At 41.9% G+C, this 14,628-nt stretch overlaps 1 protein-coding gene across 1 annotated transcript in view; it reads right to left on the bottom strand.

The window, feature by feature from the left end:
* Positions 1-11,544, bottom strand: part of CDS1 (CDP-diacylglycerol synthase 1) — a 34,112-nt gene extending 22,568 nt beyond the window's left edge. The window contains exons 1-2 of the mRNA XM_067296985.1: positions 11,473-11,544; positions 2,044-2,171 (exon numbers count right to left, since the gene is read on the bottom strand). Of these exons, the coding sequence (XP_067153086.1) occupies positions 2,044-2,171; positions 11,473-11,544 (200 nt within the window). The remainder of the gene's footprint in view (positions 1-2,043; positions 2,172-11,472) is intronic.
* Positions 11,545-14,628: the final 3,084 nt, after the last annotated feature.

Genomic DNA, 14,628 nt, shown 5'->3' with positions numbered 1-14,628 from the left:
TTTTAGGCTTCCTTGCTGCATCAACAGAGACATTTGTTTAAAGAGACACTATTAGTTTAGATTCACAACCCAGTCTTAATGTAAATTTGAATTACATTCATTTACTTTTAAAGGATGTTATTCATTGGCGGACTAACAGTAACTAAAGCCACTAATTGGCATTGCCATAGCTATCGGAACAAAGGCAGAACTGACTGTATTGCAACAGATGCTTTAAATTCCTTTGCTGCGTTAGCTATAGAGTAGCAACTTGCTTAGTGACATATCTATCACGAACAAAAGACTCCAGTAAAAGAGTTCAAATTCTCAAAAGAAAAATGTCAAAATGCCATATGAAAACCCGAGGTTTTTGACAAGCACAGTACTGGAAAGCCAGCTTTGGTAAATAAGATAAAAGCACCGGAATCTATGAAGCCACCTAATACTATGACAAGTTCACTATATCGGAAACTTCTGCCAGCGTGGCATGGATGCTGTTTCCTCTAAAGGTCAAATCTAAAATGTGACAACATTTTAGGGCTACAGTGCAACTCGTTCACGTTACCCATTATGACAACAGTTCTGGTGGGGCTGCCTCAGATATTAAACCATATTAGCAGGTAGTTTTGAATCTGGCATTCACAAGGGACCAAGAATTTAATTTTGCACTCAAAACATCTTTGTGCAAACACCGCAATAAAGAATTTCAAGAATGTAAAACAGGAAAGGTATCACCTGCACTTCTTAGTCCAAGTCTTGAGGTAGCAACCTAACTGCCTTCTATTCTAGAAGAAGGCTGATTTGGAGACCTAAGACTTCCACAATATATTAACACAGTAAGAGAAATTTGAAAATGATAGTAACTGAATATTTTGACATGTGATGGCAGTAGAGATAGTTTCACACTCTGTTCTGAAATGGTGCAGTTTGGGAACATGCTTTGTGAAACCTGGCCACAATACATTTTTTTGTAGCTACTAGACATCAAGACAAAAAGAGAGAATGCATTAGACAATGTGCAAGTGAAAAAACTTTTAGTTTTTACATTACTGTTGGAGACACCTACTGGAGATCAGTTTTTTGAACAAGGGCTTGGAAAGTTTTATCATACACTGGCTTGAAGGTCTGCCTTCTGACTTCTGCAAGACTTGAGTTGTGTATAAAATATAAATCATATATTGATTTCATAAATTAAGCATAAAGTACACAGGATACACATACTTGTTTTCCTAGCTAGTTCTTCAGTATATAATCTCTCCCACATCTACATGCTTTCACTGGATTACTGAAAGACAGGAAATGCTAATAACCATCTCCAAAAGTATTTGACCAAGGAAATGTTTTGTATGTAAAGAAACTACATAAAGAAATTTAACAGGAGTTTTATCCATTAGCCTCCATGAATATGGAGATTGCCAAGACTATCTATATATCTAGCTGTATAACCACACACGCACACAGTTTGCTACTCCTTACGTCCCTGTGAACAAGGGCGGAGGTTAGAAAACAGGGTTTGAAAAGACAGAGAAGGCAGAAAAAAACCCCACATGGCTTACAGGAAAAAGCTATGTTGTATTTAACTTCTCTTTAAAGTTATGAGTAAGAGGAAAAAGCTGGTACAAAAAACAAACAAAGCTCACCCAGACAGAGAATTTGTACTCTTTTTCCTTTCACAAATGACCTCTGATTAACACTGGATGGATGAAGTCAGTGTATTATAACCACCCAAAAAAACCATATTCTGGAGGTCAAACCCAATTGCTATTCTTTAGCCCATTTTATAGCAATGCTTAGAGGAAACAATCACAAATGTGGAAGTAAACTGTAGCTAAACACTGCAGTGATCTATTTAGAAATGCATGCAGTGGGCAATCTTCACGTACTATGCATAAAATATTAATTAGATAAAATGGGCTATCCAAATGTAAGTAAATCAATTGTGATATTAAATAAAAATAAATTTCAATTTTCATGTTTATCATATGAAAATTAAAACCATAATATGATCTGTAATAATTTTAGTCAGCAGCTCTCAAATTTGAGAGCTTGTTTGTTTTACTATACCTGGCAGACAAGCCAGACAATGCCCTTTTGAGGATTTCTGGAGTGCTGTCTGTTGATGGGGGAACATCAGGAATATCCAAATCATTTCTGAGATCCAATTCTCCAAATTTTTCATCCAAATCCACTTCCTGTGACAAAAAAAAAAAAAAAGACCAAGACAATATACAGGAATATTAGTTATTATGTCAGAAAACAGTATCGGAATCACAAACATTACTTTAGGAACTGTAATTTCCACATTACCATCTAAGACAAGACAACCGTGCACCAGTGAAACTAGATGTTGCAGGAGATAAGAGTATTTCAATAAACATTCATAGGAAGGCCAGCACTCAGATGTTGTGATGCTACTTGCTGCACTCAAGTAACTTCACATTCCAGGTTCATTTTCTACCCACATATGTAAGGATGAGGATATGTGTTTCCAGAAATAAAATAACTGACAAAATATATAAGTTTTCCAAAAATCTCCAAGACTCTAACAAATTCCCCTCACCTACATCTCTTAAACTATTCATTTACAGGACAAGGAGAAGGGTCTTCTGGTGAATTAATGTCACATTAAAACAACAGGAAACAGAACATATGAGAAAATAGTCACTCTACACAATGAGAAGAGGTTGCTGACACAGTCCCAAACATACCTAAATTGGGACTTGTACTATTTAACTTTGGGAAAAAACAAATCTGAAAACAGCAAATTGTGAAGTGAAAGAGTACTGTGGACATAATATGATTCAAAATAATCTCTTCATCTGACCTGCAATACTTTAGTTGCTTCTTCAGCATTGACTAAGGACCACTCAGGAACACACTTGCTAGACAGACTTTTTGTCTAACCCAAGTGCAAAATCTGCAGCCTAATTATGAATTGTCTCCAATGGTGAAGACAGTATCTTTTCCTCAGAAAATGGTAACAGCAAAGGTGCTTACAACAGTACTTGTTCTAACATTTCAAAAACTACAGTTCTGAGGAGTCAAAATGATACACTTGATCCTGCTACAGCAGAAAAAAGGATGCTATCTCCAAGCTCAGCTTCTGGCTCTGTTCAAACCAAACTTTTTCCTGACCTCCTTGACTCACCTCGCCTCCGTACAAGCCCAGACAGCTTTGAGCTTGCCCTGCCACTTCAGGTTCATCAGTTCCAAATGGCTCTGGGGACTGTGAAGTATTGGTGCTTTAAAACTTTATTCACTGTCACTATACCGCCATTTTCCAAGCCTCTCTCTTTCCAACCCCCTCATTCTCGTGTTGTTGTTTTTTTTCTCCTTTGTTAGGAGAGAAAGAATTAGGATTTGTTTCTTCTAATCTGCCTCCGGGAACATGACTGCTCGTTTCTTACTTTTCCACAATCCTGGGCAATGTGATCTAGGCGACCCTGCTCGAGCAGGGGGGTTGGACCAGAAGATCTCCAGAGGTCCCTTCCAACCTGAACCATTCTGTGATTCTGTGATTTTCTTCCTCTACCCTGAAGGGTTTCTTTTGCATTTTGGAAGAGAGCAAAGGTTTCTCTCCCCCTCCCCCCCCCCCCCAGACAGCACAGAATTAAGAAGCCATACAATCTCAGCCATCACACAGTGACTTTATTTATAGGCGATAACCTTTTCCTCTTAATCTGTTTGCCTTTTTTGAGCAGTTACACTTTAAGGTAACCATAGCCTCAGTAACTGAAATCTCTGTAAACAGACTCTTGAAGCCAGACTGTCCAAAGTCAATGACTAAATCCATATTTAGGAAACCACACAGAATGGGGCTATGGTGGGGGAGAGGGTTAGGATTTGGGTGGGGGGTGTAGGGTTTGATGGTGTGTTTTAGGGTGCCGGGAGGCAGCGGAGAGCTGGGAGCTGGCCAGGGTGCTGCAGGGCCCGAGCATGGCCTGCCTCGGTGTGCCAGCCGCTCCAGGCGTCCGAGCCCCCCGCCTCGCAGCCCCCAGGGTCCAGCAGGGATTTCACTCCAGACCTCCCCAGCTCCCCCACCTCCAAGGATGCTAATTAAAGGACAAGCTCTGGCACCTCACCCTCTGGGCAGCTTCACTACCCATGGCATCCTCTCCAGCTATATTAACCTTACACAGGGGGCAAATACCATTGCTTTTAAAAAACAAAAATCATTGCTCCTTGCTCACTTTATTCTCGCCTGCCTGGTGAAGATATCATTCTTGAATGGATTTTACTTCAACTACTTTTTTAGTAAACAAGGTTAATGCCTTCTGTATCTCTTAAATCTTCTCTACAGTTAATAAAGGCAAAAATAGCAATTATTGCAAGTGTGGTCAAGACTTAAGAAAAAAAATCTGTAAAAAACAAAAAAAAACAGATATACATATTATATATATAAATTAATGTGCTTACAACCATGTTATTCACACAAGTTTTTCAGAGTATGGTACTACATGTTGGCAAATCAGTCATAGATGTTACGATAAAAGAAGTCACAGACCTTTTCCAAAGCCACATTCCAGCTAACTCAATCAGCGCTTGAGTACAGCAAATTATATTTGCACAGCGCTAGAAGCCACTATTTGCCGTGCAGATGACAGGCAATAATCCTGGCTCTAAAGCCACAAGGTAGACTCTTTCATATTAATCCTTGCTTGCATGTGACAGATGTGCTCACTTTTAAGCACTCAGAACTAAGAAAGAATACGCAAAATTTTTTTATTCCATTTCTGGGCTTTTGGTATTGCAGAAAATATTACCATACCCAATCAAGTAGTAAAATACATACATGCATAGTTTTATCCTTTAGACATTTAAGACAGTAACTACATGTTCTATATGAATTTTCACTTGTGCACCTCATTAGAAATATTTTAGATTTGAGATTTATAACATCCGAAGTCACTGTTGTAAGGACTTTTCAGAGCATCCAAACACCTCGAAGAAGGAGTCTTCCTGTGTTTATCTGATGTGTTTTTCAGTAGCTTGTGCTTCACGCTGCTGTCAATGTGAGCTTTGTTGGTGCAACCTGCCAGTCCAGGAAGCCTTTTACCCACCACAAAGAACTCTAAACCAAGTCAGTAACTGTCTCTGTGTGGACCAAGTCTCAAAATGCATATTAGAGGACTACAATTTTTAAAGCTTGAAAAGTACAACAGGAAAGCTTGCAGAAACTTTGGCATATAACAGCGTTTTCAGAGAGCAACCCCATCCATCGTTCAGTTGCAACTGCCCCAGTCAAATCTGGATTTGTGTTTTCCAAAGCCAAGTGCACAATTTTTACAAACAAAGGCTACAAGTAGGATTCCAGTGTTTTCTATCATATGCTAAATTCCTAAGTTCTAGATCTTCTTAAAAGATCCTACTGAATACAGGCAGCATACCCCCACTGCACAAGAAACTCAAATGTTTACTTGTCCTCATCAATACTTGTTAAGTTTCTGTCCCCCTACAGGTTATCAAATCAAGGTAGTGTTTTATACAGGATAATACAATGTATGATTTAAATTACATGTATTTAAATTATTTATTTTACACTCCTATTAAAAATATACCTTTGAAATTCTGTCCATCTATTAAATAATTTGTACTAATTAAGAAAAATTCAAAAATATTCACTGCAGAGGAGGCGTTGCATAACTATAAACTTGACAACCCAAATTGTCTGCTAAGTAAGGTATCTTATAATCAAGGCCAGCTCTACTTCCCAATAAAATTGATGAAAAGGATATTTCTTCTGTAGCTCATCTAAATACAAAGTGAAAAACATTTCACTAGATTTTTTTTATTTTCAGATTTACTTTCTTAATCCAATGTCATCCTACTGCAAAATTTGCTCAATGATATTTTGAAAGGTTACTTGGGAATCTCAAGGGTGAACATTCACCAAGTGAGGAATACAGCTACCTCAAGCAGCTGAACTACATAAACCTTGTTCTTTCACACTGCTGAAGCTGAACGAACAAAACTTAGTACATTCTGCCATTTTTAAGCTTTAAAATTTCCTACATTAACCAGTGGGGAATAAGTCACCAACTATCTTTAACTTCCCTTTGTAACTTACCTCAAGAATGACCTTGAACACTTAATTTTCCATTTAATTGCTATAGTGGCCACAAACATTTCATGAATAAGGAAGTTGATTTGCAAAATCAGAAGTCAAAGAGGAAGCTGTTGACATAAACTAGCTAATTGTCTTTCACAACATGAAGTGGTTCGAGAACCCAATCACTGGGGGACACATTTTTCTCTTGTAAATAAGAATTGTGTTTTTTAATTATTTTACACGATTGATTATAAGTGTTCCGGTTTATAGCCATGAAGTACAGCAATCATTGTGGAAGGAAATGCTGACTTAATTGCTACAAAAAGCCCTCTAAAGATCAAGAGTCATGCTACTTCAGCTGGGTCTTGTACATGCAGTTTTGGAGTTTAGCATAAAACCAAGCAGCCCTTCCTCTTCCTGCTTTCCAGGTTTAGGCCATGTTGAACACACAAGAACAACAAGGAGCTGATAGGGGTTGGAACTGAAATACTATGGCTTTCAAATCATGGGTGGATGTTTGCAAGGTTTTTAAAGGTTAAATGGAAACCACAAAAGTCTTTGTGTTCTAAAAGACAAAGTCGCCTTTCAACCCCAATTCCAAATTAAATGTTTGATTCGAGGTATTTTCATTTTTCTCTACCATTCTCAAATTGTAGGTGACAGAGCCTATTACATGAATAATATACTCCACTCTCCTTTTCTTGATTCACACCCCAGGCCTCTATAAGACAGAGAAGCAAGGCAACAACCTCACTGTAACTTGTTCATTTGGTGGCATATAATCCTTCAAGAGAAGGTATCTGATCAGCTCACTAAGCACAAGTCAAACAAGGCCAAGATGATACAGGCCTAACAAGCACGGGGAAGAATGTAAACATGACAGCTGTTCACATGCTGCTACAAGCTCAGCACATAAACATGCATATCCAACACACTACAAAGGACAAGCACACTAGAGAATTCTTCAAGCTCCTTGCTTTTCAGCATTTGGCAAGTACCCCAAGGCAAAAGTTTATTTGTACATTTTTGGGAGGCATTTCTAAAACAGACAGGACTTCCATCCTTAACCTAAATCTTCTAAACAAAATCACAAATATTTGGCCATACAAAGGAGGAAATGAAACATTCAAGACACTGTGCCTCCCTAATAGGAGGTCAAAACATGTGACATCTTGCCAAAAATGAAACTTCCATATAAACTGCTTGTTGTTAGCTACTTCGCAACAGCTACCAGAACGCAGCCATGCGTCATGCAGAAAAATCTAGACATGTCAACCTGTCTTCCTCTGGAAGGAAATACACATCTTAATTCCTGTTTTACAGCTACTAACACCACACACACTCCCCACTACAATTAACACGTGCTGAGTGAACTACGCACCAGAATTATTCTAGTTATTCCAGCTTTTGCAATGACCTGCTGATACTGGAATTTTTTAGAACATAATAAGGAATAGGGGCAAATATGTGTTTTCTTCCAGGGAATGCAGAATCACCTACATTAAGAGCAACTGAGAAAATTAAGACAGACATTTTGTAACAACTTATATGAAAAATTTAGCAAGCAAAAGAATTTATTTTGTCATTTTACTTGCATAAGCATTGCTTTACTTTTCTTCTCCATCATCCACCTTTCTGCTCTGCTACAAGTCTTACACTTTAGTCAATAGTTCAGTTAGACCACATTGTAGCATATTTAATTAGATGTACCTTGATATCTTCCTCTGAAGTCAAGATATCAAAGCATCAAAATATCCTGAAAAATGAAACCTGTCTTCTTTTTCCAGCAATTAAAGCCTGATATATGCAAAAACACAACAAAGTGAGAGAGAATAACCTCACACATGGAACCAAAGACTGAAACCTACAGATCCTTTTCTGCCTGCACTAGTCCTAACTCACTACCACTTCCAAAATATCAGCATTTGAAAGAGCTAACCCTTTGATAACTACTATGCTTGTACCAGACAGTGCAAGTGTGAGAGTCTTCTGTGAAGATTAAACAGACTCATTTTCAAGTTATTCCAAAATAAATACGTAAAATGAAAAAAGTAAATGACCCATCAGAGAGAGACTTTAATGTTCCACTATAACCATTAGCATCATCAGGATTTTCATTTAGCTCAAAGTGGGTTTACGAGATTTTAGAGAACAAAGACCAAAGTCCCAAGCCCAGCTTCACAGGTCTGAGTAATTTATCTAGTAACTGATTCCCGGGAAGCACTGTGTCATAGAATGGAAACAGCTTTTCCATATTGTAGGAGAAACACCGGTCAGTGATTTTGGGTTTGTCTTAGTTGCAAATAATTAACAATTACCCGAGACAAACAGTCACTCGTCCCCACGGCTAGCAATACAACAAGATTCCACTCTGCCCTCTGCATCCGACTCTGACAACTCTGCACAACAGAAGCAGAAATAACTCTCTGATTACTTTCAAGACATGCTAAATTTTTGAAGCATTTGAAAGCAGTGTCACTTCCTTTTCAGTAAAAGAGGACAAACACCTGGAATTTTAAGAGAAGTGTGAAAACGCACAGAGATCAATTTGTAAAACTTTAACTAACTATTTTAAAACCTAATTATCCCTCGTGTTCAGAAGGGCAGCAGAGTCTGCATGCAGGTGTTTTGGCCAGACATTCTTAGGAAAAGGGCGCGCAAGGCAAGCAGCAACAGACAAAAAAAAAGGGAAAACCTAAAGATCACTCCTTCCTATCACACAGCAACATGAAGGAATAACAAACTTGTGAAATTGCAAAGCTCTACAGGGCAAGAGGTAGGTTCACAGGAATTTTGGGAAAAAGTCATCAGCACTACAAGCTAGTGAGAAGCTGCAGACACTGAGCTTGGGAGCTTCAGGAACAAGCTTCACAAAGTATGTACCATATCTGTACAAAAACAAGTAAGTTAACTTTTATTTGAAAAAAAGTAGAAATTGCTAACAAATATATTTTGAGTTAATAATAGGAAATTGCATAGATGAGGGAAAAAACTGCTCTACTTAAATTCACTAGAAAATGAAGCATCTATGGACACAGTAAGCATATGATGAAAAATACCAGATTACGTACTGAAAACAGCACTAAAAGTCCAAAAAAATGGAACCCACCAGACATATTTAGTGTTCTCAGAGTTCTTTGGCAAACAAAGAGCATTTCTCTGCTTTGGTAAACAAGCTGCTTTAAAGTACATCACCATTGTGCATGTGGAAAACTGAATGAATTGGGTCAACATCAGTAGAAGAAGAATAAATCAGTTTCCACAAGAAAGGAAACATCTGTTTTCTGCTTCATTATGAATGAAGAAGAGGGAGAAGTTTCTGAGCTACATACTAAAAAGCAGTGGCAACCCATTGCATCATGACCATACTGAAAAGAAATTGTGGACAAAAGGGCAAGTTTCAGGTCCAAATACGTAGTTCCATGCAAAATAAGTAATCTCAAAGAGCAAAAGGATAATATGCAAGCTACATGCTGTAAAGGATAGGCAATAGCTAGAGCAGAAAGTTAACCATCTAAGAATACGTATAATGTGGCATCTGTGAATACTAAACAGATGACCTGAACCAATACTTCTCACCAAATCACCTACAGCACACATTACTCATGTACGTGTATTCAAAACAGAGATCTAAACTATGACCCACAGATAGCAAATTCAGCACAAAATGCTGGTTTGTCTTTCCAGTTGCCTAATTGCACTAAAGACAGCTTAATATGCAAAGTATTTCCTTTGTTACCAGTATTAAGTGTCACCAATGTCATCAGTGCCGTGTATATCACAGATAAGTTAAACAGCCATAACAGGAACAAAGAGGGTCCCCAAAATAATCCATCCAAAAAAGAGCGGAAAAAAAAGGTATTCTGTACTGTGGAAAAAGCTTTCCCCCTTTAACAGCTCAAGCAATAATTGCAAATGTATGCGTATTTAAATTAATTTTCTTTATATTTTCACAAACATCCAATGTGCTTACACAGCAAAGTCCTTTTTGTTCAACATCATCTGAAATTGGACTAAACACTCTTTTTGCCTGGACTGTCAAACTGCAACAGTAACAGCACAGCCTACAAGAAAGGACCCGTTTTCCTCCCTGGAGATCATCTAGGGAAGCCAAAAATAATATTAGTAACTTCTAGGTCCATCCTTTTGCATTCAGAGGAGTATAGGCTTTGACTGGGCAGAATTCACTGAAGGTAGCTCAACACATACATTCAAGCACGCTCAGAAATAAACTTTGCCTACAGAATAAAGCAAAACTGAACAGCTCCACAGGAAAACAGGTTTTTGAGCAGACTGCTACAAGAAATCATGTTTAAAAGTAAGCTTTCATCTATGGATAAGTATGGTCTAAATGCTACCTCATTTGATCACGGCCCTCAACGCATATTATAAGTTCACTTGCCCTGTGTTCATGCAACCAAAGTGCAGAATAAAAACCAACCAGCGAGTTTCACTTTCTGATTTCCTGCCACAACACCTAAGGCAGACTGCAGACTCTGCAACTGGGAAGTCCAAGAGGATTTAAATAGTCACTGATTCAAGACCCCTCGCCAGGTATTATGAACTCACTTTAGCAATCAGAAGGAGTGTTTGATTTTTTTTATTCTAGCTACTAAAATGAAAACGTCCTGTTAGTTTTATTCAGATAACCATCAACTGTGGTGCACTCTGCTTTTGTACAGATAAGCCTCAACTCTGTGGCAAACAAAAGAATAACACTCTGGTTGTTTTGCACTATAATGAACCTGATGCATAGTGTTTCAAAAATCTCTTGCCTTAGCAGAAATGTCATGCTGTAGATCCTTTCCAGGCCAGAGGTGAACGTCTATCACTTAAAAAGCCATAAACAGCCGCTATGGAAGTGCTGATGCAGCCTTTAACTTGAGCAGGTCACCCACGCTTGTCTCCTCACCACGACCACGTTGCCCAAAGCCTGCTGTGGATCCGTCCCAACTCCTTAAGAGAGGAGGGAGCTACAAGAAACGGCCAGGCAAGGCGAGGAGAGGCGGCAGGTAAACAGCGCTGACCTTTGCTGCGGAGGCAGGCAGAGAGCAGGCGCTCCCGTATCGGCCTGAGGAGGCTCTAGGGAGGGGATGGCGACGGGGGAGGGAGCCGCAGGGCGCCGGGCTCGCAGGCCGGTGGGCACAGCACGGGCAATGATCAGCAATTTTACGGGGAGAGGCGGGGGGCGCAGAGGGGGACCGAGGGATATAAATATATATATAAATATATATACATTATATATTTTTTTTTAAGAAAGCAGACACCCCCCCCAAATATTCGCCCCCAGGCGACACAGGAGGGCACCGACTTTTCAGGAACAGGCTCCCCTTCCCCAAGCCCCCCCCCCCGCGCAGAAAGGAAAGGTGCGGGGGTAGGGGGCGGCCCCGCGCGCCCGCCCCGCCCCGCGCGCCCCCAACGGCCGCCGCCGCCGCGCGCCCCACCTTGTCGCTGCCGTCGTCCGGCTCGGGCTCCTCCTCGGCGGCCGTCCGCCGCCGCCGCCGCCGCGCCGACATCGCGCCCGGCAGCCCCGCGCAGGCGGGCGCGAGCGGGGCCGGGCCGAGCCAAGCCGAGCCGAGCCGAGGGGGCCGGGAGGGGGAGGCCGCGCGGCGGAGCCCAGCCCCCGCCTACTCTCAGGAGCCGCGCGCTGCCCTGCCCCGCCCCGTCCCCTCCGGGCGGGGAGCGCTCTCTCTCTCTCTCTCCACCTCTCCCCGCCTCCTCAACGTAGGCGCCGGCGCTAACGCGGCGGCTCGGAGACGCGGGGGGGACCCCGCGGCCCCGTAGCAGTGAGACGAGCTGGTAGCCCCGCGGCGGCTGGGGCTGAGGGGCGCGGCGCGGCGTCGCCCAGGTGCGCCTCGGCGCTCCGCCCCCCGCCCCCGCCCGGCGCAGGGGGTGGGGCCGGCCGTGGCGCGCGCCGCCGCGGGAGGGCGCCGCCGGCCCCGCCCCCCGCCGCGCGGCCGTTGGGGAGGGGGCGGCGGCCGTTAGCCGGCGGCGCGGCAGCACCTCGCGGGGTGAGGCCGGGCTTGCGGCGGGCCGCCGGACCACCGCGGTGCGCGGTGGCACCGCGGCACCGGCCGGGCCTGCTCGGTGCAGGAAGCGGCGCGGCCTCGCGGCGAAGCCGGCCTACCGGGCAGGGCTCCGGCCTCCCCCAAGCTACTCCTCAGGGGCCCCACCGGCCCTGGGGGGCTCACTGAGGGCGGCCAGGCGCTCCCTGTTCCCATCCGCCACGGGGTGGTTGGGAGATCCTGGCGCCAGAGGAGCAGCCAGCACCCAAAGGCTGCTGCACGCAGATTATTTCATCACTGTGTTGGCATTTCATCTCCGCTTCTGCCAGGGTGGGCGTACGCGGGTAGAAGAGATGCACTCATTCACTAGGCACAATTCCCACACCAGAAGCACGGAGGTTTAGGGAGAAGGCTTTGCATTTTGGCTATCGATGGGGTTACTTGTAGTATATCCTCCAAAAATGCTACACATCTGGATCACTGCCCTTTCATGTGCCTTCTTTCATGCCTCTCAAAAAATTCCTTAAATACTTGTTTGGACTTCAAAGCTATTTTTTCCCTATATTTAGAATGGCATACATGTCCCTGGGACTCCATCATTTAAATCAGTAAAAAAAGAAGGACAGATGTGTATGTACAGTGCTACAAACCTATCTTTCAGCTCTGGTGCAAGGCTCTGGGTTGACACACATGGATGTTTCTACTACAGCCACTACAGGCATTGCTAATTCTTGGTTAGGTTTGTACTTTTTCCTAGATGCTTATGTTCTATGTTTTTCCATCTAAATCCATCAGGTTAAACACTTGCCCCGCTGTGCTAAGCACTGTCCAAAGCACTGTGCCAGCCAGCCTATACAAAGACGTAACTCATCTGCTTAAAGAGTTCACAATCAAGAGAAATATTCTACAAGGCAGGTTACAAGTACTTTTTGAGAGAGAGCTATTACAGTGTTAATGCTATCTGCCTCTCAAGGTAGTCATGGTTTACTAGACAAGGTGCTCCAGGAGCTGTAAAGTGGGTGGGTTTGAAATGAAAATAGTGAAACAGGTGTGCCTGAGCTACACATATGTGGGATGGAATAAAAGGAGGAGCAGGTGAATAAGAAAGTATATGTCACTTTTAGAGTCAAACAAGAGGGAAGGTGAACTTCAGACAGTGAAAACAGTGACCTGAATAGCTGTTCTGGAAATCACTTCTGTTTGCTGAGTTTTGTTATAATTTGCTGTAATCCCAGCCTTCTGGTTAAGTTTTACGTGACCTAGCATTTCAGTTTCTCCTAGCTCTAGTATACTGCTGTCAGGTGATCAGAAGAGCAAATACTACTTTCTCTTTCCTAAAACCTACTAAATTCCTTTGGCCACCCAGTTTCCAACACCCTTCTTGCTCCACAGTGTTTGTATAACTATCAGCAGTTTGTCCAAGGCAACAATGAGCTTCCTAAGAAGCATTTTCATAAAGGAGCTGAATCCAGATGTCATTTACATGTCTGTATTTGCAAACACAGAGCCAGCAGCTCTTGCAAGACAGCAGTGTCTCACCTCTTATGCTGTAATTTACTTTATCCCTATTCTAACTGGCTATACCAAGTTTGATTTCTTTTTTTTATTTCATGATTTAATTTTATTATGCACACAACGTACCTCTTGTCTGCATAAAGGTACGCTTGGCATGTTTTTAATGACAACTCCACCATTCAGGAAGTTACACCGAGCTGCTGCACAGATTATTTTGTTGATAAACCAACTCCAATCTCACTGCCAGGTAATGTGAACCTTCCATTGTTTAGGAAGAATGTTCTTTTTTATGAAGTATTTTACCCAAAGCACCACTAACAATGTCAGAAGTTTGTATGTCTTGAGCATACTTAAGCACTTGTAAAAATCTCACATGCTAAGAAAAGTGCTACTCAGACAGAAGGCAAAACTGGATGAAAGGATATGTGGTGAGCGCCAGACCAGATAGACCAAAGAGGCACAGCTCTTATAGCCAGTTCCTTTGCAGAGAAAGGTTACCATGGAAGTACAGCATGAACTAGGAATAAAGAAATATGGCTTGGATCCTCCAACACTTCACTACTGCTAAACGTACTTCTAAATGTATTTCTCCATAAATGAAATATTACAGGAAAAAATGGAGACCAAAATTCAGGTATCCTTCCCCAGAATCTGACAGTGAAAATGATCGTCCAACATAAAAAACATAAACTGTACAGAGTGATGCAGGCTCAGAATGGATCCAAACGGTTAATGACGCATGCTATTTTCTCCTCTTTCAGTATGTTTTTACTATTGAATTTTCTTTTGCATGTCTTTTTCCAGCAAAGGTTTCGGAAGAAATCACAATTTCACTTACTTCAAGAGCAAGACTTTCATCTACCTGGTTGGTCCCTTCAGTGGGACTGGCTGTCTTACAAATAAAAAATAGTACTGCACAAAGAAAATAAAAAGTAGTACAGCACACTGCCAAAAAATTCAATAAATACTTAAAATCCCTTTTTTTCTACTATAGAGTGCTGCTTCTCAAGTACTCCCTTCCAAATACCATCCCCTTCTGCCTTGCCCTTACAGCAAGCAGCAGCCCTTGCAACAGCCATG

This window comes from Apteryx mantelli, chromosome 5 (genome assembly GCF_036417845.1).
Source record: "Apteryx mantelli isolate bAptMan1 chromosome 5, bAptMan1.hap1, whole genome shotgun sequence".
NCBI classification, from domain to species: Eukaryota; Metazoa; Chordata; class Aves; order Apterygiformes; family Apterygidae; genus Apteryx; species Apteryx mantelli.
Note: the sequence above shows the minus strand (reverse complement) of the source record. Positions and strands in the feature narration are given on the sequence as shown.